The 24,194-nt window shown below is 43.4% G+C and overlaps 1 protein-coding gene across 3 annotated transcripts in view; it reads left to right on the top strand.

The window, feature by feature from the left end:
* Nucleotides 1-24,194, top strand: part of DNAH1 (dynein axonemal heavy chain 1) — a 71,077-nt gene that overhangs the window by 14,363 nt on the left and 32,520 nt on the right. For all 3 annotated transcript variants that reach the window (XM_071755751.1, XM_071755752.1, XM_071755750.1), the window contains exons 11-34: nucleotides 595-893; nucleotides 1,938-2,088; nucleotides 2,608-2,801; nucleotides 4,083-4,308; nucleotides 4,948-5,067; nucleotides 5,859-5,941; nucleotides 7,331-7,472; nucleotides 8,573-8,728; nucleotides 9,001-9,199; nucleotides 11,658-11,911; nucleotides 12,784-12,996; nucleotides 14,688-14,852; nucleotides 15,538-15,659; nucleotides 16,223-16,328; nucleotides 17,368-17,547; nucleotides 18,209-18,349; nucleotides 19,007-19,170; nucleotides 19,603-19,716; nucleotides 20,331-20,519; nucleotides 21,569-21,674; nucleotides 22,733-22,846; nucleotides 23,147-23,296; nucleotides 23,776-23,862; nucleotides 23,966-24,152. In XM_071755751.1, the coding sequence (XP_071611852.1) occupies nucleotides 595-893; nucleotides 1,938-2,088; nucleotides 2,608-2,801; nucleotides 4,083-4,308; nucleotides 4,948-5,067; nucleotides 5,859-5,941; nucleotides 7,331-7,472; nucleotides 8,573-8,728; nucleotides 9,001-9,199; nucleotides 11,658-11,911; nucleotides 12,784-12,996; nucleotides 14,688-14,852; nucleotides 15,538-15,659; nucleotides 16,223-16,328; nucleotides 17,368-17,547; nucleotides 18,209-18,349; nucleotides 19,007-19,170; nucleotides 19,603-19,716; nucleotides 20,331-20,519; nucleotides 21,569-21,674; nucleotides 22,733-22,846; nucleotides 23,147-23,296; nucleotides 23,776-23,862; nucleotides 23,966-24,152 (3,862 nt within the window). The remainder of the gene's footprint in view (nucleotides 1-594; nucleotides 894-1,937; nucleotides 2,089-2,607; nucleotides 2,802-4,082; nucleotides 4,309-4,947; nucleotides 5,068-5,858; nucleotides 5,942-7,330; nucleotides 7,473-8,572; nucleotides 8,729-9,000; nucleotides 9,200-11,657; nucleotides 11,912-12,783; nucleotides 12,997-14,687; nucleotides 14,853-15,537; nucleotides 15,660-16,222; nucleotides 16,329-17,367; nucleotides 17,548-18,208; nucleotides 18,350-19,006; nucleotides 19,171-19,602; nucleotides 19,717-20,330; nucleotides 20,520-21,568; nucleotides 21,675-22,732; nucleotides 22,847-23,146; nucleotides 23,297-23,775; nucleotides 23,863-23,965; nucleotides 24,153-24,194) is intronic.

The raw sequence follows: 24,194 nt of genomic DNA on the forward strand, positions 1-24,194 counted from the left end.
CGGTGGCAGAGGGCAAGTGCTGGTCCTTCCCAGTCCCATGCTGTTCCAGCTAGGCAGTGCTGTCACACACTTACTGACTGGGGTTGTTTTATTACGCACAAACAACAGCTGCCTGTGGAGTGAAAGTGACACTTGGTGGTATTTTAATAAATTAAAACACTGCAGACTGCTGCTGCCCTTGGCTTCTTCCCCTCTTTCTCGCCTGTCAAGAGAAGACAACATTCTGTCCTTTACTTGCTCATCATACTGTTTACACAACTTCTTATGAGGGAGCCTGACACAGGCAGTTCCAGGGATCCTGCTCTACACAAAAGAGAATAGAAAGGAAACAAAAAGAAAGAATAGAGCACTCATACTTTTTTATATCAGGCTTTATCTTCGTAGGTTTTTTGTCCGTGAAGGAGATGTACGGCTGGGTTCAGGTGCCACATGTGTGCATGAATTTGAGAACTGCTGTTTAGCTGGTAGAGCCCTGAAAGAACACTTTCCTTTCACAGCAAAGCCCAGCAGTCCCAGCTAGCAGCTAACCTTGCCATACTGCTTTCCCATCAGCCTGTGGAGGATTACACAGCTTGCTTTGTTTCTTTGCCCTAGGTTGAGGCATTTCTCCAGGATACTTGGATCAGTACTCTGAAGACTGCAATAAAGAGCAACCTGAGAGACGCAGGCAAGAACTGGTACAACCTGGAACAGAGCCAGCAGGATGTCTACCAGATGTCCAAGCTGCATAACTTGATGAAGCGCATCAGATTCATCCTCCAGGACTCTGTGCGCTACCTGGTGCAGAACTCACTGATCAACTTCACCCAACTTCTGCTGGATGCTTGCCACGGTGTCATGAATTGCTTGGAGGGCATGGAATGGGGAGATGACCTCATCAATAGTCCCTACAGGTAATGAAGAGAAAGAGGGAAAAAAAGGTACAAAAAGCACAGAAGTGTAGTGACATTGTCTTTCGAACTACTGTTTTTGCAAGCAAGTTTTGCTCTCTGGGGGGGTTGTGTTTAGGCTGGGCTGTTCCTCCTAGTCCTCCACCTGAAACGTTTGCTTGAGTCTGGAAGAATGACACAGAGCTGGCTGCTATGTTAGAACAGATTTTGAGTTGCTGTTAGTGATAGGAGGCAGCCCATCAGAACTAAGGTCTGCTACTTTGACATACTGTTCTAAAGATCAGCCACTTCCAGCATTCTCCAGAGAGCAAATAATTACTACTAGCTTTCTCTGGGGGCCAGGAAGAATGAACACTAAGAGGCATGGCTGCTTTATGCCATTCTTGGATTAAACCTCAGGAGCAGAATCTGGCCTGGGATCTCTAAAAGAATATCAAATTCCGTTTGTCACAGTGTCTGGAATTTTCTTCCATTGGGTATTGATTTAAGGATTTCTATCCCCCATGGTGTTAAAAAAAGATTTAGAAATAAAAAATAGGAAAAAAAAAAAAAAAAGACTTACATGAGGACTTTAACCTGGACATCAGTGGAAGTCTTTACACTGACTTGAGCTGATCCTGAGTCATGCTGGTAACATACAACATGGGGAGATAGGGATATAACTTCCAGAAGGTACGTTTTAAGAATATATTTGAGATACTGAATACCTGGTTTGAAGAGCATCAGCAATTTTTCTGCAGAGCAGCTCCAGTTCTCAGCAGAAAGTTTTAACTTCTGTTGGTAGTGGTGTGTGGCCACTCTTAATGGAAGCTTCTGTGAATTTTGGGTGTCCTTGTACATTGTAATTGACACTTCGTTTGCCTTTGATAGACAAAGAATTCTCAATGTTTTTACTGGTAAATTCAGAATGCAGTGTTTCATACCTTCAACTGGGTGGAGCAATCTTCCTCTCTTCTGCTTTCCTGTCCAGTAGGCATTTTGGTACCAGCACCAGAGCAATATCGTTGCGTGCTATTGTCTCAAAATCTTTCTCTCTTCCTCCTGCAGGCCTCAAAGGAATCCTCTCTTTGAAACGGACCTTGTGCTAGACAGCAGTGGTGTTCACTTCAGCCCCCCTGTGGAGAGCTTTGAGAAGTCCCTCCTGTCTCTCTTTGACAAGGGAATCCTGGCGACTCACGCAGTCCCACAGCTGGAGAAGGTGAGAGAGCGCACTTTGCATCTTGGCATAGGCACCCCTGAGCTTGCACTGAGGAGGAGGGCTGCAGAAGTAGGTGGCTGGGAATCCTATTTAGTTAATTTGAACTCAGCACTGTGCTATTGCAGTTCTGTTTTGAGAGGATTTCTTCAAGCTCTCCAGACCTGTATCTATTTCGTGTGGTTGCTATCTCTGCTCTGGTGCTGCAGGTTCTATGGAGACATGTCTATAGTAGCCTGCTTGCTCTAGGAGCCTGGCAGCTGCTATAAACACACTCATAATGAAATAGCAACACCTTTTCCAGTGCTGTCAGTCTGGTGCAGATCTCTTCTGCATATGCATCCTTCTGCCTGTTACTGTGAAAGACACTAGATCCTTTTGAAGGGTAGGGGAGGCAGCATAAAACTGATAAAGCAATGGACTGCATGAATTCCCAAAGGTATCACTAAGGATTGTGTCACCCTCTCCTGATGAAGCATGGTTAACTCTGCTAGTCCTGAAAGGCATCTCCCCTTCTTCCAGTTTGTACTGGAGAACATAGTTATCACAGACACACCCTTGCTGGACTCGGTGGGCTTGCATGAACCAGAGGTGGAAGAGCTGCGGGAGGCTATGAGGTCTGCTGTTCAAAAGGCACAGATCCCTCTCCAAGCCTATGCCAAGAAATATGAGAAGTTCTTGGAGCTAAATAACAATGACATCCAGTACTTCCTAAGGTAAGTGGCTTCTGACAGAAGCAGCAAAGCCTTTTCAGAAGCTGTCGTGTGGGTGCGTGTAAGAATGCGGGACCTGTTCTGAGACCACAAATGTGTGTGATGTGCCTCAGAGGTGAGATCAGGCATCCATCAGAGGCAGCCTTCAGCCATGGGTGATGGCCCATGCTTTCAGAGGACATTGGCAATGGCAGTGAGAATTTCTTCCTGCCTCAGACAGTGGTCACATTCCTGTCATGTTTGTAAGTGTAATTGGAGACATTAATGGCCCTAAAAATGACTCATGCTGTTTGAAAATCCAGTTAGCATACTTGACTCTGGCCTCCTTCAAACAGCATCTGTTCAGGTTGATAACATTATGTAGAAAGTAATGTTTTGTTTTGTTTCAGCCTCATTGTTTTCATTGCCAAAACTCTTTGCACCTATGCCATCCTTTAGTCTCTGTTACTTTAATTGTCATCATTTTAGGCCTCGGGTTTTAGTTTCCAAATCCCATCTGACAATTTTCTGTTCTTTCACAGAACACACTGAAGTGCCTGCCCTCCCCCAAGGTGCTTCCTGATTGTGCCTTGTTTACATCAGTGCTTTCATTTTGTCTCTTCCTCTCTCTGGCCTTATTACCTCTTCCATCTCTTTCTTCCACCCCTTTTCTGCAGCTAAAATATTTTGTTCTCTTATTCCATACCTATTGCACTCTTAAAACCCATTGTAGATCTGAGTCCTTCCTTTACTTTGCTGCCCAGTAACATTCCTCAGCTACGTACCAGTTCCACATCCTCTCCTATACACACCTTCTGAAACTGAGGGCCTGTCTATGCCAGTACATGGTGTAGCTGCAGTGCAGGTAGGTGTAGGCAGCCTGGCTTCCTCTGCTGAGTGTTGGTAACAGGAACAGTGAAGACTCTGAAGCAGAGTGTTCAATGCAGGATAGTGACCCAAACAGATGGACTTTACATGAGATGTCTTTGCTACTGCAGCTTGCCATGCTTGGCTAAAGCTAACACTCATGTACTAGAGTGTGATACACTCCTCATCTCCTATGTGGAGATGATATCTGTGGTTGTAATGTCTGGAAGGTATTGGTACCCCCTCAGTCTTTACTTGTGCAAAAAGTTACATACATTTGAATAGATGTATGTTTTAATAACAGTAAACATACTTGTTACTAATTTAGTTTTGATTCTTTGGGTGGACACATGTGGACACGCTGTGAACAGCCAGGATGCTCAAATAATCTTAAGACCTACATTACTTCTTTTTCTTTGGTGTTTTTTTTGTTTACAGAGACTATGAAGAGCAATGTCCATCTGCCCAGGAGGTGATGGATATAGTAAACATGCATTTGTCTGAAAAGGAGAATGTGGACAACACTCTACCTAGTTCTGTTGTCATTGGGCCCTTCCATGTCAATGTAGAAGATGTAAAGCAAAATCTGTCTAAAAAATACCAAGCACTTGCCACTGCCATGTTGGACCTACTGGCTAAAAACCTCCATTTGCGGGTTCAGAATGTGAGTTACCTGATTCAATAGATTATCTGTCAGTGTCTTGTCTAGTACTTCTGCTTTTGAAGTTTCTGTGTTTGTGAAATGGCCAAAACCCAGCAACTGAGGCCACATTAATGAGGATATTTTAAAGATTTCATCATGTAATTATTTTTAAAAATTACTGGATGGAAGATATGCAGACTCAATGAAATCAAGTATTAATTATATGTATATAGTTATGTGCCTGAAAGCTGTATATCTTGTGACAAAATTCTTCAAGACCCTGATATATGGTAAAAATGTGTTGGTGGATTAAGGAGATCTACCTAGTAGACAACTAAAGGTCCTTTTGCTTGCTCTGAGCGTAACTGGAATATAGACAATTGTATCTTCCAAAGGGTTGTCTAAATCTGTTACTGTCATTATTTCAACTATGTACCTGTGGTTCCTCTTCCTCTTTCTTTGGCAGTCTCATTCCATTTGAGCTCAAATGAGATGGATGGAGAAAGACTGTGGGATGAAAAAGATGGAACAGGACTGTGTACTTATCCCTTGAGACCACCTTCAGTATGGGAAGTGGGAGGATCTTGGCAAGTTTTCCAGTTTGCCCATTAGCAATTAATGACTTTTTGATGGTCTTGTTTCTTCTGTGTCCTCCTGCAGATCTGTGATACCTATAAAGCTGTCAGTTCCAGAATGCATGAGAAACCAAACAACATTGAGGAACTGGCTGAGCTGCGGGAGTGGATGAAGGGAGTCCCTGAGCAGCTGGCTGTGCAGGAGGTAGGGCATGATCTCCTTCTGGACCAGGGACATCAGGGGAAGGGAGGATAAGATTTGTCAATGCAATGTGTGGTGCCTCAGAAGCAGAACTCAATTTTTTAGTTTTTTTTTTTTGCTTGAACATCTTAGCATGTAATGCCATGATATTCCTGGCTTTGCATTGTTGTAATTCCTAAGATTTGTATTTTCAAATACACACATAATGGATTTAAATATCTGTGCAAAACAAAATAGCAGTTAAAAACCTTGCCTAAAAGGCTTGTCTATGCTTTTTATACCTTCATGATCTGTTTTCCATGTGTGTACTTGAATAGCTGTCTTCTAAAAATGCATGTTGTTTTCAAGAAAGTATTTCTGCTACCAAATGTTCACATTGCTGTTAATGTATTTCTTTTAATAGGACATTCTATTGTGGAATTATTTCAGTTGTTGGAAGTGTAGGTCATCTTCCAGCTGAACGAATGGGGAACAAAGGCCTCAAGTATGCAAAGGAAAGAACCTGGAGTATAACCCAAAACACTCAATTTCTGTCCAGCACTTTATCCACTAGGTCACACTCCTTTTCATTTGTATAGAACAGAGGGTGATAATGGTGTGATTGTCCCCAGAACAAGGGGCTGTAAATCCATTCCCACTGTTCTCACAGCAGAGGAGCAGCCTACGTCACATTAAGCTTGTGTGACTAACGCCCTTCAAAGGCACCTCATGAAAATGAGGTATACACCAGAGAGCTGGAGTCAGGATAGTCGAAAGGTGTCTGTTTTTTGTCTCTCTTCTCTCACCCTGTGCAGGAACTGATTCGTGAAGTCATGGAAGATTACAAGGTCATGGAGGAATTCCTTTACAGCCTTACTGAAGAAGATTTCAATGACAAGTGAGCACAAGGCATTTCTCCCACTGTCAAAGTGGAACACTTTGCAGCAATTACCATCTCAGTGCTTCAGGGCCTAGGTGTCTGTGTATCAAGGACTCCAGCAGAACTTTTAAGTGTCTTTCAGGCTATCTGAGCACTGAAATCTTGAAACAAAGTTTATAGAGAAAGAAGCGTGGGTTCATGTTGCTTTCTGGCCTGGAGCAAGGCAAACTGGTAGCTATTATTTTTTTTAGCATACTTAAACTCTTTTATCTTGTGTTTTTCGGAGACCTTTGTGAAGTATCAGAGTGCACAGTTTAGTCTCTGAAACTGAATGAACTCTTCCAAGGTAGGAACACGCCCTGGGTTTTCTTAAGACTAGGAAGGAACATGAACCTTGTGTTATTACTGCCTTTCTTTTCTATGCAGTCCTCTCTTAGGCTAGGTTGCTCAAATTGAGGCCTGACTATGCCCTAGTAGCAGATTCAGCTCACAAATGCAGCTGCACAGCTTCTCAAGTCAGCTTAGCCCTGGAAGCAGCTCTCATGAACTTGCTCCAGTGTGTCTGCAACCTGTGAGTCTCTACACAGTGCTCCTGAAACCAGAATCATAGAATGCAGAGTGCAAAAACCCCATAGAAGCTGTAGGAAAGCAGGTCAGCTCAAGGACAGCTTAGCAGAGCAGTATCTGGATGCCCATGAACCCCTCTGGGACTGGGCAGAACTAGGAGATGTCTGTGTCCCTGGGCAGTGGGAGGGGTATGATCTGGAGTGCAGTGCTGCAAAGCTTGCATCTGGTGTTGCACACACAAGTCCAAATGGAGTAATAAGTGGGCTGCAGCTGACCCAGAACCAAGACACCTGCTTTGGCATGAGCAGCCTTGTTGTGCAGCCTTTCCTGCGTTGGTGTTGCCCTCCCTGGGGCACTCTACAGAAGCTTTGCTCTCTGGGGCTTTGCTGTGTCTGGGTTACCCTGGCCCCGCAGTGCCCTGCTTAACAGGAGACTGTCTTTTTCAGTAGCCCTGAAAAGCCATAAGCCTGACCCCATTTTTTTCAGTTCCTTGTGAATACATTCAAAGACAGACATTCCCTCTGGATGCCAACTGTTATTTTGCTGTCTCCTAGCTTTTCAGCATACTGGATTTGTTCCTTTTGAAAAGGCCCTCCACTTCTCCCCAACCCTCTCCAATTGAATAGCCTAGTCACAAGGACTGCATATCAACAAGACAAGCTGGAAAAAGTGTTTTGTTGAAACCACATGTGTTTCTGTTGTTGTAAAGCTTCCTTGTTTGGTGGGAGTTAGCTTTCTCATTCTGTTATTTTCAGCTTTTCAAACATATGCTCCAAAAGCTTCTCTCTCTCTCCCTGCCCCCTTTTTTTTTGTGTGTTTTGTTATATCATGTGAGTGCAGGTGGGCCGCAAGTTACTGGCCAGTGAAAATGAGTCTACAAACTGAGTCCATTCAGCTCCAGCACCTGGAGGATGAAGACAAATTTCGCAAAATCCAGGTCATAGATCAGAATGGCTTTCAAGACAAACTGGAAGACATGGAGGTATTAAGCCCCTGACAATAAAGTCTCCAGCAAAGGGGACCTTGAAGCTCTTGTGGTCAGTCAGCCAGGAGGGGAACTTTCAGATGAGCTTTTAGTCAGATGATTTTTTAGGTCAATGTATTGTTGGACCCAAAATTATCAAACTCCCCCCTGTTTTTTAACTGGAAGTTGGGCTTTTGATTAAGAGTTTCATTTTTGTGTGGAAGACAATGCTCTGCAGAAATACTCATTTTTCATCAAGATATATATATATATATATACAGATACATATATATAGATAGATATCCCAATTCTTGGTGCTCAGGCAACACGTGCACCTCCTTTTTCTTTCTTGTGTACTCAGTTCCCTGCAGCGTATGTCCCATGATATGCTGCCATCAAGGGGGAAAAGATACAGCATTCAGTAAGGGAACTCATCTCGTGTGAAAGACCCTGAAACAATAGCAGAATTTTGGAGCTGAGATATGTCTGGTTTCTGTTGAAACAGTTTGAGTCCTATTTTTCACCAGAAAGTCTTAAATACTGAGGGGGAAAGCCATATTGGAAAGGCTGTTTTCAGTGACCAAGATTATCTTGGAAATAGCCTCCCAAAATGATTACAATGATTTAAAAAAAAAAAAAAAATAAAAATCAACGAACCAAGAAAAACCCCAAACAAACTAAACCAAGCCAGCAAAACTGAGAAGTTATGAAGTAGGGAAGCTCTGGCTATGCATTGTTAAACAGTTCTTGGAAAGAAATTGAGGGACCTGGTATTGGTTTCACTTCACTAATTCCGTAACTAATGACAGGATAAATTCAGTAGCAAGAAATTTGGGCACAGACTCATTGCTTCTATGCCATGGGGATTAACTATTTTCATAAAGGCAAAAAGCAGCTGGTCATCACATTTGCACTTTCAAACATGTGACCAGTGTTTATTGCTTCTCCTCACCACTTTGTGGTCTAAACAGAAGTGGAATTGGATTAGGTGAGGTGAAATTGTGAGCATAAAAATCTTGCCATTGAATGTAACAAAGAGCACACCAGCAAGCTGAGGTCTCCAGAGACACAGCACTCTGCTTCAGAGCCATACCTCATGCCTGCCTTTTCTCTTCCAGCTGACTGTAGGTGGATTTTCCGTCCAAGTAGATGTTAGTCAAGCTCATGAGTTGGCTAAAAAAGCAAGGCAGGTCAAGAAGCAGCAGCAGGAGCTTCAGGAATTGGCAGTTCTCTACAACAACAGGGAAAGAATCTTTGGGATGAAAGTTACTAATGTAAGTGTCAGGTCCTGTAACTACAGGAACCTAATCTTTGGTGGGCCTTCTAGGTGATGAGTAGAGCAAATAATGAGGCACAATTTCTCAGAATCCTTCGTGCTCTTTTGGTTTATCTGATGAACTGCTCAGAAGTCCTGCAGAATGACCACACTGCTCCATCACTCCACTGGGCTGCAGAAGAGCTGCCTTTTTTGGCCTTTTGACATGCAAGCTGTCATCCAGAGGAGAATACACATGTTGCTTATGCTTGTTTTTTTCTCTTTCCAAAGTACAGTAAGGTGTCCAGAATGGTTAAGGAATTCCAGCCATACTATGATCTCTGGACTACAGTGTCAGACTGGATGGAATGGAATGAGAGCTGGATGAATGATCCTCTCATGGACATTGAGGCTGAGCAGCTAGAAAAGAATATTACTGACTCTTTTAAGACAATGCAGAGATGTGTGAAGCAGTTCAAGGATTCACCAGGTAGGCATGTGGTCTGGGGCAAGAAAGTTGCTGTGTATCAGCATTTTGAGGTGAGGCATGTCACAGAGTGCTCTGAACAGGGATTGTCAGGATGTCACATGGATTGTGTGTATTAGAGCCAGCTGAGAAAATGCTAGCAGAGTTATTTTCCTTTTTTTTTTTTTTTTTTTCTGGAACTATGATGATTCTCATCTAGATGCTAGTTTGCTGCTTGAAGTACCAGTTTGGCATGGAAACAGCCAGGCCGCAAATCCCTTTTATACGTAATTCCCAAGATAGTACTGAGATAAATGCTACCCTCTTATATTGCAGTTAATATTTACTAATTTCTATAAAGTAAGATAATCCAGACTAGTCATAGAAAATTACTATATAACTCAGTGGCTAAATATGTGGCTTTAAGCCCTTGTGCAAGTCAAACAGCAAAGAAACTTGAATCTGGGTCTTCCAGGTACTGTTTTCCTGGACAACCTTATTTTCTGTGTTGGCCTATGTTGTGGTTTAACCCTAGATGGCAGCTAAGCACCACACAGCTACTTGCTTTTTGCCCCCCAGAAGGATGGAGAGAGAACAGAGGGAAAAAATGTGTAAAACTCATGGGTTTAGGTGAAAACAATTCATTAGGACAGAAAAGGAAGAGAATAATAATAATAATAATAATAATAATAATAATAATAATAATGACAATAATAACAATAATAACAACAACAATAATAATAAGGGAATATACAAAACAAGTGGTGCACAATACATTTGCATCACCAGCTGGCTGATACCCAGCCAATCCCCAGGCCACAGTGTCCCCCAGCCAATTTCCCCCCAGTTTTTACACTGGGCATGATGTGTTATGGTATGGAGTGCCCCTTTGGCTCATTGAGTCAGCTCATTGGGCTATCCTTGCTCTCTCCCTTCCCAGTTTCTTGTGCACTCCCCACCTCTGCTGGCAGGGCAGTATGAGAGGCTGAAAATCTTTGACTTAATATAGTTTGGCATCTGTTAAAACATCAATGTGTTACCAACTTATTCTCATTCTAAATCCAAAACACAGCAGGTCGGAAGAAGATTTTACTTTAGCTGAAACCAGCACAGCCAATTAATTTAATGGAAAGCTGGTAGAGGTCTTGATTTTGTTATGAATAAAATGAAACTGCAAAATCTGGAGATGATCTGTGGAATGTAATAACTGTTTTTCTTCCTGCCTGCGTGTGTATGAAGTTCAGCTGGTTGCATCCAGCCCTTGGAATTCAGGTGAAGGTATTTTACTCATGGCTCCTAGTAAAGCTGGAATTGAGACTTCAGTTGTAGTTTAGCTTTCCATCCCATAATTCTCAGAGATGTGCTGGTCATTCTTTAGAGCTAATTCTAAAATCTCCTGCCAGATGGCTTAGATTGAAATATATTTTGCAGTGGGAGATTTTTGATTCATCCTTTTTAACTTGAACTTGCTCTTAAACAATGCCATGAATCAGCTCCAATGGAGGAGGTGTTGAGTGTATGCATGAGTAACTCTGAATCATTATGGTAAATAGAAATACTAAGAATACCTGCTCATATTCATTGCAATATTCCCTGGCACCTGGTAAAATTTTTGCTTTGTCCTTGAGTCTGCCTTGTCTTTGCATACCACCCAGCAGGGCGTGTGAGGAGCTGACATCCTTGCTGTGAGTGTGCAGTGCCATTATGCAGAGTGCAGTAAAAAGAGGCACATGCTGTAGCCATATTTTGGAAAGCAAGCAAGTCCCATGTCCTTTGCCTGTCCATTGCTTTACTTGCAATAGCAGAAGCTGGAAAAGGGCAGGATGGGAACAGTGCAGAGACGTGAGCCTCCAGGACACCCTCAGAGTCTTCTTGACTCTGTCCTTCCCCTGAGGCAGAACTACCTTTGGCTCTACTGTGGCCATGGGCTGGCAGTGCCTCAGCTGTGTCCTTTCTGTTTCCTTAGCTGGCAATGATCCCAACCTACTTCTAGCTCCTATATATAGTGTCCATCTTCTGTTTAGGATGGCCTGAGCTGAGGTGTGAGAACTCGCAGCCCAATCTTGTTAAGGAAGTGAAGATCTCAGAATGATGACTGGATCTTCTAAAATATCTGTTGGCAGATGGGGCTTCATCATCCTTGGCCCATATTAAGAAATTAAATTTTTTGCTTCGTGTCTTCTGGTAAGCTCTAGGCTAAGGCACACTTCTGCTTAGCATGGACTTGCCTGTAAGACTTTTGCTAATAGGTAGGTCTTCTTCTGGGACTGAGTTTGAATCCTGTGTTAGTAGCCCTGTGGAGAGGGCCTTTGTGTCCTCAGTACTTCAACCTGCATTTTTCATTGCTCTCTCCTGCTGCTTAACTACCCCATACCATGTGTCTACAAGCACACTGGGCTTTAGACAACTTCTAGGAAGCTTCTTAAGGCAATTTCCTCACTTGCTGTTGTTGCTGATGATCTTCTGTTTCTCTCCCTGAAAGCCTGCCTGGATTTGGCAACGGAGTTTCGAGATAAGATTGAAGAATTCAAACTCTACGTCCCCTTAATTCAAGGGCTGCGCAATCCTGGCATGAGAGACCGCCACTGGAAGATGATCTCAGAAGACATGAACATTGATATCAAGCTAGAACCTGGTCTGACACTCAGTTACTGCTTGGACATGAAACTGCTGGACCATATCGACAGCATTACCAAAGTAGCAGAGATGGCTGGCAAGGAATACGCCATTGAGAATGTGAGGAGAGAGAGACTTGCTGTGTCTTTGGCTGCTTCTCAGTTAGGTTTCTGTTGAGCAGGCAGTCATCCCCTTGGGTCACATTTCACTTGTCCCAGAGCACATTCTGCAGCACAAGTGAAAAGGCTGCTGCCCTCAGAGGCCACGTAGCTGAATTCACACAATAGAATAAGTCACTTTGCCTTGTGAAGAATTCACAGATGTAGCATAACAGTGCTGCCTGATGTTTTCTGCTGATCCACTGGCTGAGTCTCACACCTCACTGTGGAGTCAGTGACTGCTAAAGTTAAAATAAATTGATTGTCTGCATTCTGACATTCAGATGTTATGTCTGGGGATTAGCTGTGACTGGAACTGGAGATGGCAAATCCTTTAACGCTGTGCAGGGAAGATTTGCTGGCTCTGGAGATTGATAGGTTAAATAGTCTTTCAGCTTCAGTTAACCAGTTTGGATGTGACCTAAGATGGTCTTGATTGAAAGTCATGTTCTGGCAGCTTTTGTTCTTTGAAATCTCAGGTGAGGTCCAATGGATAGCTACCCCTTTCACAAAGCCATTGTTAACCATAATTGTGAACTTTACTGGTAGCCTCCGTGCATCTAGTAGCATAAATGGGCCTAGTGATTAAATTTCCCTTTTTTTTTCCTCAAGGTTTCCCTTCCAGGACAGCATTGAGGTGTTGAGTCCACAGGCAATGCAGAGGACATGTGCTGTTGTTGTGTGCCATGCATTAAATATACAGCTGCAATTTCCAGGGGAATCCAATCCAAAATCTCCCTGGCTAGAAAGGGGCATTGAGAGAGTTGCGGAAGCTGGGATAACCATTGCACAGGGTGTATCTGAAAGTTAAATTGCTCTGTCCCTCTGTTCTAGGCACTCAACAAGATGGAAGGTGAATGGAACTCTGTTTCATTTACTGTGGTGCCTTACAAAAACACAGGTACCTTTATTCTGAAAGACACTGATGAGGCTTCTCAGCTCCTGGATGATCACATTGTCATGGTTCAGAGCATGTCCTTCTCTCCGTTCAAGAAACATTTTGAGGAAAGGATGAATGCATGGGAAAATAAGCTGAAGATGACACAGGTATTGGTTTCTTACCCACACACATGTGGTGAAGGCAGGCAGCTGGGCTGTGCTGCCACACTTGAACATGGGCACTGCAATTGCTGTTAGGGAACTGGGATGACAATTCTCAAGACAGTATCATGCTTTAAGGAGGAAAAGAGCCTGTCAAAGCCTTCCGACTCCTAAAAGAGGGGATAAACTCAAGAGCCTTATTCTGCAAACAACAGTGATAAAACTACAGTGCTTTTACTGCCTTTTGCAACATATTTTAGTGGGGCCAGGACTCTTCTGTTGTTGTGGATAAGTCCTGGTGACATCTCTAATTGCATTATACTAAGTGGACCTTAGTGGATTTTACAGGTCCTGTGAAATCCATGCTAATCATTCCTATCTTGGTGTAGGAAAGCACAGGGAAGACTGCTCTTTAGAGCAGGATTTGGCAGACCATTACGGTGCTTCTTCATCATATCAGAGCTAGAATACTCATCACCCAGCAGGATTCAGCCAGCTGGGCAGCATTTTGCTGTAGGAGAGAAATTCCTGTACAAGTATCTGACTGGAGAACTTCTTGTAAATGTTGTGTTTGGTGCATAGCAGAATTGTTACTGTACCTCATATGATGACCTTACTCTCTTTATTGGTGCTTACTGTCTGGGTGTGCTTGGGCCATGGGCTGTCAGACTGCTGGCTGTGCCTCATGAGGGTATAGAAACATTAGTCTTAAGTCCTATGGCAGTAGGAGACATCAGGAAATTAACTTATTTACTGTGTAGTTTTGGCTGTGATTTCCATGTTGACACTGTGCCTTTCCTACCCCTCCTTTTGATTTCATTACTTTCTGCCACTTAGGGGCCATAAATTCACTCTAGGGAGTGGCTTATCGGGGTTAGCTGATGGAGTATGGCAAGCACCATATTACTGGCAAACCTTACCTCTTACTAGGTTGAGTGTCTGCCTGTGCCCAGGGAATGGTTACATAGAACCATGTGTCTAAGGCAGTCTGAAAAGGGGTCAAACACTTAAGCTGCTTTGCAACATCAGGCAGGTTCCCCATACCTTCCAGCCTCCCATGTCTGAAAATAGAGGAGGAGGATGTTCCTCTAACCCAATTCTCTTGCTCCTTTGAATGCCTGACAAACAGGGTTTCCTGTCTGATGTCTAAAATTCAGTGTGTTATTCAAAGATCTTTTCATGGATTATTCCGTAGGCAAGCTGGGGCTGAGGTACATCAGACAGGAGAAAGGACACGACAGAATTGCAGTCTGGAATATTTTATTTGTCATTTTTCTCCCCCCCAAAACCCCTACTTTCACTAAATAAAATTCCAGTCTTACTGGTGCTGACACTGTGCTATCTTCTGTAAAATACAGAAATGCTATCCACAGAAATTTGACCTAGTGCCACAAAGTCCCTTTGAGCTTTAGTACAAGTTTACACGTTGATTTAAACTACCCCCATTAAACCTGGTGGGTGTTGATTCATGCCTGCTGACAACAGTTAGCAGAGGGGATTGCTAGGAAATTGTTAGTTGTAAGGGGAGGAAATTCTAGCTTTTGATCCTGCCAGCCAAATTTTAGAATTGTGAAAGGTCTAAGTGCAGTATCACCTCTTTTTTTACATTTTTTTTTAATTTTTTTTTTCTCCTAAACCCACTTTGGTACACAGTTTGAATGGTTTTGTCCTGATATGCTCTTCTGGCTTCCCACTAGGATGTCCTAGAGGAATGGCTGAACTGCCAGCGCTCTTGGCTCTACTTGGAGCCCATCTTTAGCTCAGAGGACATCAAAAGGCAGCTCCCACTGGAAAGCCAGCGCTACCAGGCCGTGGATATGGACTGGAGGAACATCATGAAGAATGTTAATGAAAACCCTGAGGTGTGTGTCTTGATGGAATGCAGGTATCCCAGGCTCCTTGGAGCTGTGCTCACACGAGGACTGCCTTCCAGTCACTGCTTCTGTAGCAGTTCTGGCATGAGCAGCACTGTATAAACCTTGCAGCCTTGCCTGGAGCCCTGTGCTGGGTTTCTATTGTAACTTGGCCTTTGGCTCTAAGGTCCAAATGGGTAGTCATTCCCTGTGATGCCTTGCACTGCCCACCCCACCAGATACCTTCTCTTCAGCACACAGACTCCCTACCTCCTACAGCTTTTGTAACCAACCCTGTTCTAATCCTTATGCATAAAATAATAATTCCTTCTCAAGGATGACTCTTTAAATTGGTTGGAGCCATTGTTTTTGCCTGTTTCTGTGTCCTGGTAGTAGTGCTCTGTGCTGCTTCTCTTTTCCAGTCTCCACTGCTCAGGACTCCATCACCACTTGTAATAATTACAAATATTGGCATTTAAGGCAATGCAGAAATGGGCCTGTCATATCCATAAATGCTGTTTCCCCTCCTTACCCACAAAGCTCACATCCCTCTAGATCTCTGTGAAAGCAATCCTGTGAATGAGTCACTCAAATCCCATCAGTAATATCACTGGGCAACCCAGTTATCTCCACTGTCTTCTCTCCCACATGCTCAGAATACTGATGCTTCTTCTGTTCTCCATTCTGTCTTTAGGTGATTTCTTTTTGCCCAGATCCTACAATACTAGAAAGCCTGCAAAACTGTAACAAACTACTTGAACTTGTGCAGAAAGGGCTGAGTGAATATCTGGAGACCAAGCGAGGTGCTTTTCCCAGGTAATCACAAATTTCAGTGGGCTGGATCACACTCCCTGGTTCAGAAAATATGAACCAGAAGAGTCTTTTCTGCAGTTCACTCTGCCAAGAAAGAGCAAAACAATCTAAGCTTAGGGTAATGTCATGAGGCTGTAAACATAAACAAAGCTGTGCCTTTCAATGCTGCCATCTGATGGGGAGAAAGCAGGCAGGCACAAATGTGAGTTAAGGGCAGTCTGGTAGCATCGTTCCTATCTGTGCCTCATTATTTGTCTAGAAAGGATTGGGTAAAAAGAAAACTTCCATGGAACTCCATCTCTTAATCCTGAAAGAATACTTTTATTCTTTGATACTGATTTAAACCCACTTTTCATGCAAATAACTGACTTGTGCAGATGGAAGAGTCTCTGTACAAAAGGTAGAAGGCTGGAATGTGGCTGCCACTCTCCTACACACAATACTGAGAGCTCAGTGAACAGTTAGAATGCTGTCTCCAGCTATAGGCTCATTCCTCACCTTGCCAGGGCTTTGCCCATGGTGCTGCAGTGGAGAGCCTCCCCTCATGCCTCACTCTGTGTCCCTAGGTTCTACTTCCTTTCAGATGATGAGCTGCTGGAGATCCTCTCTCAGACTAAAGACCCCACTGCTGTACAACCTCACCTCCGCAAATGCTTTGAGAACATTGCACAGGTAGGCAAAGAAAGAGCACCAGTGGCTTGGCCTCCCTTTGCAAAGCTGCTGTCATGGGAACTTGGAGGCAGGCTGAGATCTGGAGGAATGTTTGAATTTGGCTCTGTGGCAACATATCTCCTGGGAATCTGTAACTGTACACAGGCATTGCAAGGTGCTGCCTGCCCTGGGGTGGGATTCAGGCAGCCTTACTGTAGCTGTTTCAAAGACAAATGTCTGCTTATGAACAAGGCAACTCACAGAAATTCACTTAGATCCCTATCTTAGGAGAAAAGGACTCTCCCTCTGGAGATGCCTGTCCATCCCATCATGGAGGCCAAAAGAAGTAATTCAGACTTAGCTGTCTACTTGCAGGCACTTGGTTAGGATGGAATTCTGCTCTTGTTGACAGGAGGGACAGGCAGTGAACAGGACTGAACCACATTTTCTGCCTTCATTCCTACTTAGGAGCCAGGGTTAACCCAGCTTTTTTTTCTCTTTACTATTCCTAATAGACTTCAGACTCTGTGGGTAGTCACATCTCACACCAGCACAATACTCAGACACTAAAACAAATCTCCTAGTCATTAGCTTGGGAAAATAGAAAGGAAATTGAACTGGAAACTTGGTGCAAAGCCACTGGAATAAATAAGGGTACTTGCAAGGATACACCAGGGCATTGGAGAAGCTGTTAAAATGTTACTCTTAGAACAGGGCACTGTGACCTCGAGGGAAATGATTTGGATCTACAGCATTGAACAGAAATCAAAGGTTTGAGTCCTAGGTAGGCAACGCAAAATGTTCATCATAGCTATAATTTGATTTGCTTTATTCAAGTTAAACCAAAACTGAGAGTCTCTTGTTATCCTGCAATCATCCACCATTTTTGAAGAAGTTGTTTGGCATAATTATTGTAGGCTTTATTATCACTATTGACAACCAAGTCAGGCACCAGATTTTTAATGAGCATCCACTGCTGCAGCCTGATTGTCTCAGTGTCAGGAAGGCAGAGAGACAGGACCTCCTCCATTCACCTCTCCTGTTGCACTTCTTCCATTAGCTACTGTTCCAGGATGACCTACAGATCACACACATGTACTCTGCTGAAGGAGAAGAGGTGAAACTGGTTTCTCCCATCTATCCCACTGAAAATGTTGAGGACTGGCTGCTGGAAGTTGAAAAATCCATGAAGGCCAGTATACGGGACAACATAGAGAGGTCACTTCATGTTTATCCAGAGGTAAGGGTTTTATCACAGCCTGGCAGGTCTTTGATATCTTGGTTTCAGGTTTGTCTTAGAGGTCACCAATGAATGAGGCTGATGAATTTGTCCTAGTTTTAAAATAAAAACTTTAATCCAGCTGTGTGTGGTTCAAGTGCAAATTGAGTGGTTGCTCAGCTGCAGCTGAGCAAGCAGCTAATGGTCTAGAAGAATGTAAAGCCTGCACACACACTTACAAGCCACAGAACATTCCCAAAATCATAGATCAGCCCTGTATGAATGATTTTCTTTTCCCTTCTCCAGATAACTTCTTATTTATAGGAATCTATCCTCTTTTGTCTTCCTCAGCACTCACGTCTCGTGCAGTATGCTCAGGGCTGGTAAAGGCAACCAAGACACTGAACTATTGGTTTCAGTCAATGCATCAGCTGGTAGAAAGTTTTGTAATGTTTGGGTCTAGAGAGGGAGAAAGAAACATCTGAGTCCTTCTCCTTTTTCAGCCTGTTACTGTTTTCTACTCAGTGAAAAATTTAAACAAGGGAGGTTAGAACAGGTCAGAGGAAAGGATACATTCAGTCTCACAGATCGGTCTCAGAGCAAGCAGATGTAGAAATAAATTAAAAAATCATTGTCTTACCATCTCTCTCTCTTTTTTTTTTTTTTTTTTTTTTTTTTTAAGACTCCACGTACTACATGGGTCTTGCAGTGGCCTGGTCAAGTGGTCATTGCTGGCTGCCAGATTTTCTGGACAACAGAAGTGTCTGAAGCCCTGGAATCTGGAGATTTGTCCAGCAGGCTTTTTCCACAGCTTAGTGCTCAGGTATGAAAATTAATATACAGGTGAGATTTTGCCAGATGGACTTTTCAATTATCAGACCTTAGATCATTTACAAATACAGCAAGGACAATACTGCAGGAGAAACTAGATGCAGTCCTGCATAGCACAGCTCAAAAACAGGTAAAACTCCAGGTTCTTATAATCTTACTGATTAGGATATTTGTCATTATAAGCATCAAATAATGTAAAGGATTGATAATATTATCATTACTTTAAGACAGAAAGAAAGTGAAAGATAATTTCTTCAGGGTCACCCAAGAAGTCAAGGGTGGGCAAGAACTAAGGTCATGGACAGTAGAAATCAAAGTAAAACTGCATTTTTCATATCTGTTCTATGCATCTAGTCACACCTAATACCTGGGAGATAGTGTCTTCATCTCTGGGCCTCATAGTGGCTTTAACTCTTTATTTTCATCTGAACATGGTACTGGAATAGGCAGAAGTCAGCTCAGAGCAAGCCCCGAGTGTTACTTTCTTTCTGAGCAGTCATTTATATCTCTGACAACAGAAGTGGTAGAAGTTGCCTGGACACAGCCTGTGATCTGGATTAGCATGCCACATGTTTGATTGCATTGTGTTAGTACAGCCTGGTTCTTGGTGGAATGGGTTGCTACAGAGTACTTTCTTTTCCTTACCTAGCTGGGTGATTTAGTTGCCCTGGTCCGTGGAAAGTTGTCTAAGATACAGCGAGCAGTGCTGTCAGCTCTTATTGTGATTGAGGTCCATGCCAAGGATGTTGCAGCCAAGCTGATAGAGGAGAATGTGACAAGCAAGAATGATTTTGAGTGGATCTCCCAGCTCAGGTAGAGACCTCACCCGGCCTCCCTGGCCAGTCTTCATTCTCCTTACCCATTGACCATGTCTGTGACAAATAGTAACAAGAGTTTGTGTAGGCTGTAAGCAGTGTTCCTGTGCTGCCTCTGGCATCCCTTTGAGGAGTGGGATTGCAGTCTGCTAAGGATGCCAGTTCTGAGGCCTCTGAGGCAGACCTGGTTTTGATGGCATCTGCTGTGGCAATGCAGACTAAGCCATACCACAGTGTTTCACAGCTGTGATGCTTGATATAGTGCCTGTGAGAACTCCTGTCTGTCTTGTTGTGTTACCTTGTTCTTTCTTCTCTTGAGAAGGAAATTCTGTGATATCCAGTTCTCTAAATCTGCAGACCATAGTCTTATGAATTGTATTGTCTGCCCATCAGTGTTCACATTCCTGACACTATGTTCACTCATCATTAGATACTACTGGACGAGGGGGGACCTGTACATCAGAGCTGTCAATGCTGAATTTATCTATGGCTATGAATATCTGGGGAACAGTGGCCGTCTGGTTATCACACCCCTCACTGACAGGTAAGGAGATGGTTTTCTGGGTAGTAAGTGCATAATTTTTTTATATTTTCTTTTTTCGGATCAGCAATCCTCATTTAGGATTAAACCAAAGATGTGACCATGCTGGTCTTACTGCTTTATGTGTGTAGATAGAAACCATTTGTACAATAAAGGACGACCTGAGACGAGGGCATTGGAGCATCCTGGCATTGGTTCTATTGTATTTCTCATGATCAGGGCTCAGACTGATTGTTTTCCCTCTCTTTGTTCTTAATGTAGTGTTCTGACTCTTATAAGTAATGGCCACCTGATAACTACAGAGCTCTTCTACAAAAGCAGTAGATAAGGGTGCCTAATGCTCTAGATTATGCAGGAGCAGCAATAATAGTTATGCCCTTTTCTGTAGGGTGAATTTGTAGCCACTGGGAGGAGAATTTATCCATGCAGGCCACTGTGAATACTAATCAAGGCTGCTTAGCTAACTCCATATCTCATAGCTAACTGTGTGTCTAAGCAGCTGTGCAGAATAATAAAGGATGCATTCTACCTGTGTCCAGCTGGATAGATGATATGTCTCACTTACTGCAATCAGTAGTAGAAATGCTTTTCATCATCTGGTTTCTCCTTTGTTGCAGGTGTTACCTGACACTTACAGGGGCTCTGCACCTGAAATTTGGAGGGGCACCTGCAGGACCAGCAGGAACAGGCAAAACAGAAACAACAAAAGACCTGGGGAAAGCACTAGCAATCCAAACTGTAGTGTTCAACTGCTCTGACCAGCTTGACTTTATGGCAATGGGAAAGTTTTTCAAGGGGCTAGCCAGGTACAGTGAAATGCTGCATGTCATTATTGAGAAGTGGGTAGGAGACAGGGATGCTGGCCACTGGAAATTGTTGGGTACTTTTCATATCAGCCCAGAAGAAGCAAAGCTCTAAAAGGGGATTATTGTGTTCCAGAATGAGCAAAATTATAAAATTGCTGCAAGAAATGAGACAGTTGAGCAAATTAAAAAAAACAAAACAAAAAAACCCCAATAGAAATCCTGCTCATCTAAGGCAAAATTAAAATGCTTTGCACCATCCCATTATTAGAAACCTCTGCAAATGTTTGCAGCTCTGGCCTCTGTTTTAATATCGTACACATTGGACCAAGATTCAGCCCACAAGCTGCTTAATCTTAAGAAGGAAAGAATCTGCTGAGTGTATCCAAAATTGAGCAGCCAAGAGATGAAGCTCTAAGCCCTGAGGGATCTTCTCAGAGAAGCTTCTCTCTTCTCTACATTTCAAACAGAGCTGGTCCAATTAGTCTGTTGCACACTGGTGAATCTGAATTAGTTACTCCAACAAAAGCTGATACTCTTTTCTTTGTAAGTAATTTAACTTCTTTCTCAAACCATGCCTTGTGGGAAGATCACAGATACTCATATACTTGCTCCCAGCTTTACACATAGTCTTCCAAGCTCTGAAAAATGGACTTAAGAAATTGGTCTGAATTGGATCTGCTGCACTTACGGCTCAGGTGCAATACAGGAATTCAATTAACACCTCTTTCAAGTCCAAATCTGTAACATGCAGAATTTGTCCTAAGATCAGACCCTGCCATGGTCTTGCAGGGATCATGCATCTTCTTACTCATCACATGGCCTGGGATGCATAGTTGGGATGAGGAGCTGTAGCCCCTTGTACTTTACCAGTGCCTGTGACTGTGTCGCTAGCGCTGTGGGATGTGAGAGGCCTTTTAGGTTCACATTTTATCACTGTGCCGTCTCTGCAGTATAAGGATTTGTAATTTCTAGGTCCAGCTGAACTTTCAACTGTGAGTTTGCTCCTGTGTGATGCTCCTGACCTCTGGCATTTTTCCTCCCTTGCCTAGCTCTGGTGCATGGGCTTGCTTTGATGAGTTCAACCGCATTGATATCGAGGTCTTGTCCGTAGTGGCCCAGCAGATCACAACCATTCAGAAGGCACAGCAGCAGAGGGTACGTAGTGAATGTGTGGATGCAAAGGTTTGAAAGCTCCACTTGAGCCAATCTAGGCAAGTCCTTGTCTCTGCCTGCATCTTCACAAAGGACCAGCTTCGCTTCTCAGGGGAAACTCAGACATACTTGAGCTTGAAGAGGCATGAGTAACAACCTGAGCTGTGGTGCATCATGTTAGGCTGTTACAGAGTCAGCGTCCTGTGAGGGTTTTGTAACCTCACCCTCACCTCTGAAGCCACAGTTGCTCACAGTCTCAGAGGCTGGAGGATGTCTCAGCTTGAGCTGCAGTGCTTGCAGACTTCAGTGTGGGAGACACTCCAATACAGATCCACAGAGCTGATACAAATAGGAGCTGTGATAAAGGCAGACAGTGTTCTGCCATGATTTGCTCAGCACCACATTTGTCTAAATGTGTTATCCAAGCTTTAGTGGATTGACAAAACCCAAGATGTGCAGAAAAATGCACACAGAGTTGCAATGGTAAAGTGAGTCGTTGGCTTTACATGGAAACTCAGCTGTCAGCCTGTCTAGCAGCCAGCCTCTGCTTTGTTCTCTGGAGACTCAGAGGGGTTAAGACCTGAATCTCTTTGACTTTGGCTGGGAATTAGAAACTTGCACTCCGTGAATTCTTCTGCGTTACTTTATTCCCACATCTGAAATTACTACCTACACAGCTTTAATAAGGATTTAGGTTTCTCTTTGCCCTCTGCGCCACGAATTAATTCAGGTACAAACTCTACTGCAGAATAAATGGAAATATGTTTACAGCTGAAGGGTTAGAAGTCTGTTCAAGAGCCAAAAAAAGGTAGAAAAAATATATCCTATCAGTAAGTCTTCCATGAGCACAGTTTCTTAAAGAGTGGAAAACATTGTTGGTAATACTGGATTCCTGCAGTGGGACCAGATTGAGTCACTTCAGTTGTGGGAAGCTGTGTGTGTCTGTGCTTGATAATTTAACTACTGAAAGCCATTTTTAACTCTTGGAAGGTTCTGCTACATTATTTAATTTGCAGGTCAGGCTCTGCTCTTCGAGGATTATCATATTTTTAATTTTCTAGGTGGAGCGCTTTGTGTTTGAAGGCACAGAGATCCCACTGGTCCCATCCTGTGCAGTCTTCATCACAATGAACCCAGGCTATGCTGGGCGTACTGAACTGCCTGATAACCTGAAGGTAAGGAGGGCAGACTGCATAGGCAGAAAGAAGGACAATACAAGTGCTGGATGCTATCCAGACCACCAGGGCACCTGTGACCAGGATTAGATTGCTTTCAAAAACTTTCTGGGATCATTTTTGAGATATGAATCACATCTGTAAGGAAATGGCACTCCTCAGATTGCAGTCTGACATGTGCCAGCCATGCTCACACTGTGTCATCTGTACAACCTGGGGTAGATACACAACCTTTTCAGTTTGCTGGAAACATCAAGAAACACCAGCGTTTTGATCTTGTATTGGAACTGTATGTTCCAGGCTCTCTTTCGTCCTGTGGCTATGATGGTTCCAGATTACTCCATGATTGCTGAGATCTCACTCTACTCCTTTGGGTTTAACGAAGCAAAAGTCCTGGCAAAGAAGATCACCACAACTTTCAAACTATTGTCAGAGCAGCTCAGCAGCCAGGTAGATACCTCAGTGTTGGCGAATGTTTCTCAAGTGTGAGTCTTTCTCAGTTGAGGCACAAAGTACTTGGATGGTTCTCTTGGTGTATGACAAAAAGATAACAATACCCATTCTTCATCTGCCTCCTTCCTTACTAGTTCTCGTTTGCCCTCCTGTGGCTGGCTCTGCATTCACCTTTAATCCTAGGGTTCCGATGGCAGGACCATTGAGCCAAGCATCTCTGCCTACTTTTCTACTACTTTTCTACTGAAAAATCTAGGATTTTTCATCATCCAGTCATTCTCATCTTCACCCATAGTCTGTACAGCTGAGGACTAGTTAGTTGTTTGAAGGATCCTGAGAGTAGACTTGGATTAAGGCACTAGAGGCATAACTCTCACATTTTTCTTTTCTTACCTGCTGACTGGATGCATAGGTTCACTCTTTTTTAGTTGATGCTCCTGCATCTGATGACATTGTTTTCTCTGCCTCTTTTCTAGGATCACTATGACTTTGGGATGCGAGCTGTGAAGACTGTCATCTCCACAGCTGGCAACCTCAAAAGAGAGAACCCTACTATGGATGAGGTAAAAGTGGTTACATTTCACACTGTCATAGACTTATGTGGCCTTTTCTGTTGCCACATGAGAGGCAGGATCTTTGAAGTTCTAAGTTCTTAAATCTTTGCAGGAGCTGATCTGCCTGCGGGCTATCAGGGATGCCAACATACCAAAATTCCTGCAGGATGACCTCAAGCTGTTCAGTGGTATTGTCTCAGATTTATTTCCCAAGATCAGAGAAGAACCCGTTGATTATGGCATCCTGGAAGAAGCCATTCGCAAATCCTGTATCAAAGAGAACCTGAAAGATGTTGATGGTGAGGGGAAAAGCTCTCCACAAGCTCCCTCTGGGCCTGGGC

The sequence above is a fragment of the Heliangelus exortis genome, chromosome 12, assembly GCF_036169615.1.
Source record: "Heliangelus exortis chromosome 12, bHelExo1.hap1, whole genome shotgun sequence".
Taxonomy (NCBI): Eukaryota; Metazoa; Chordata; class Aves; order Apodiformes; family Trochilidae; genus Heliangelus; species Heliangelus exortis.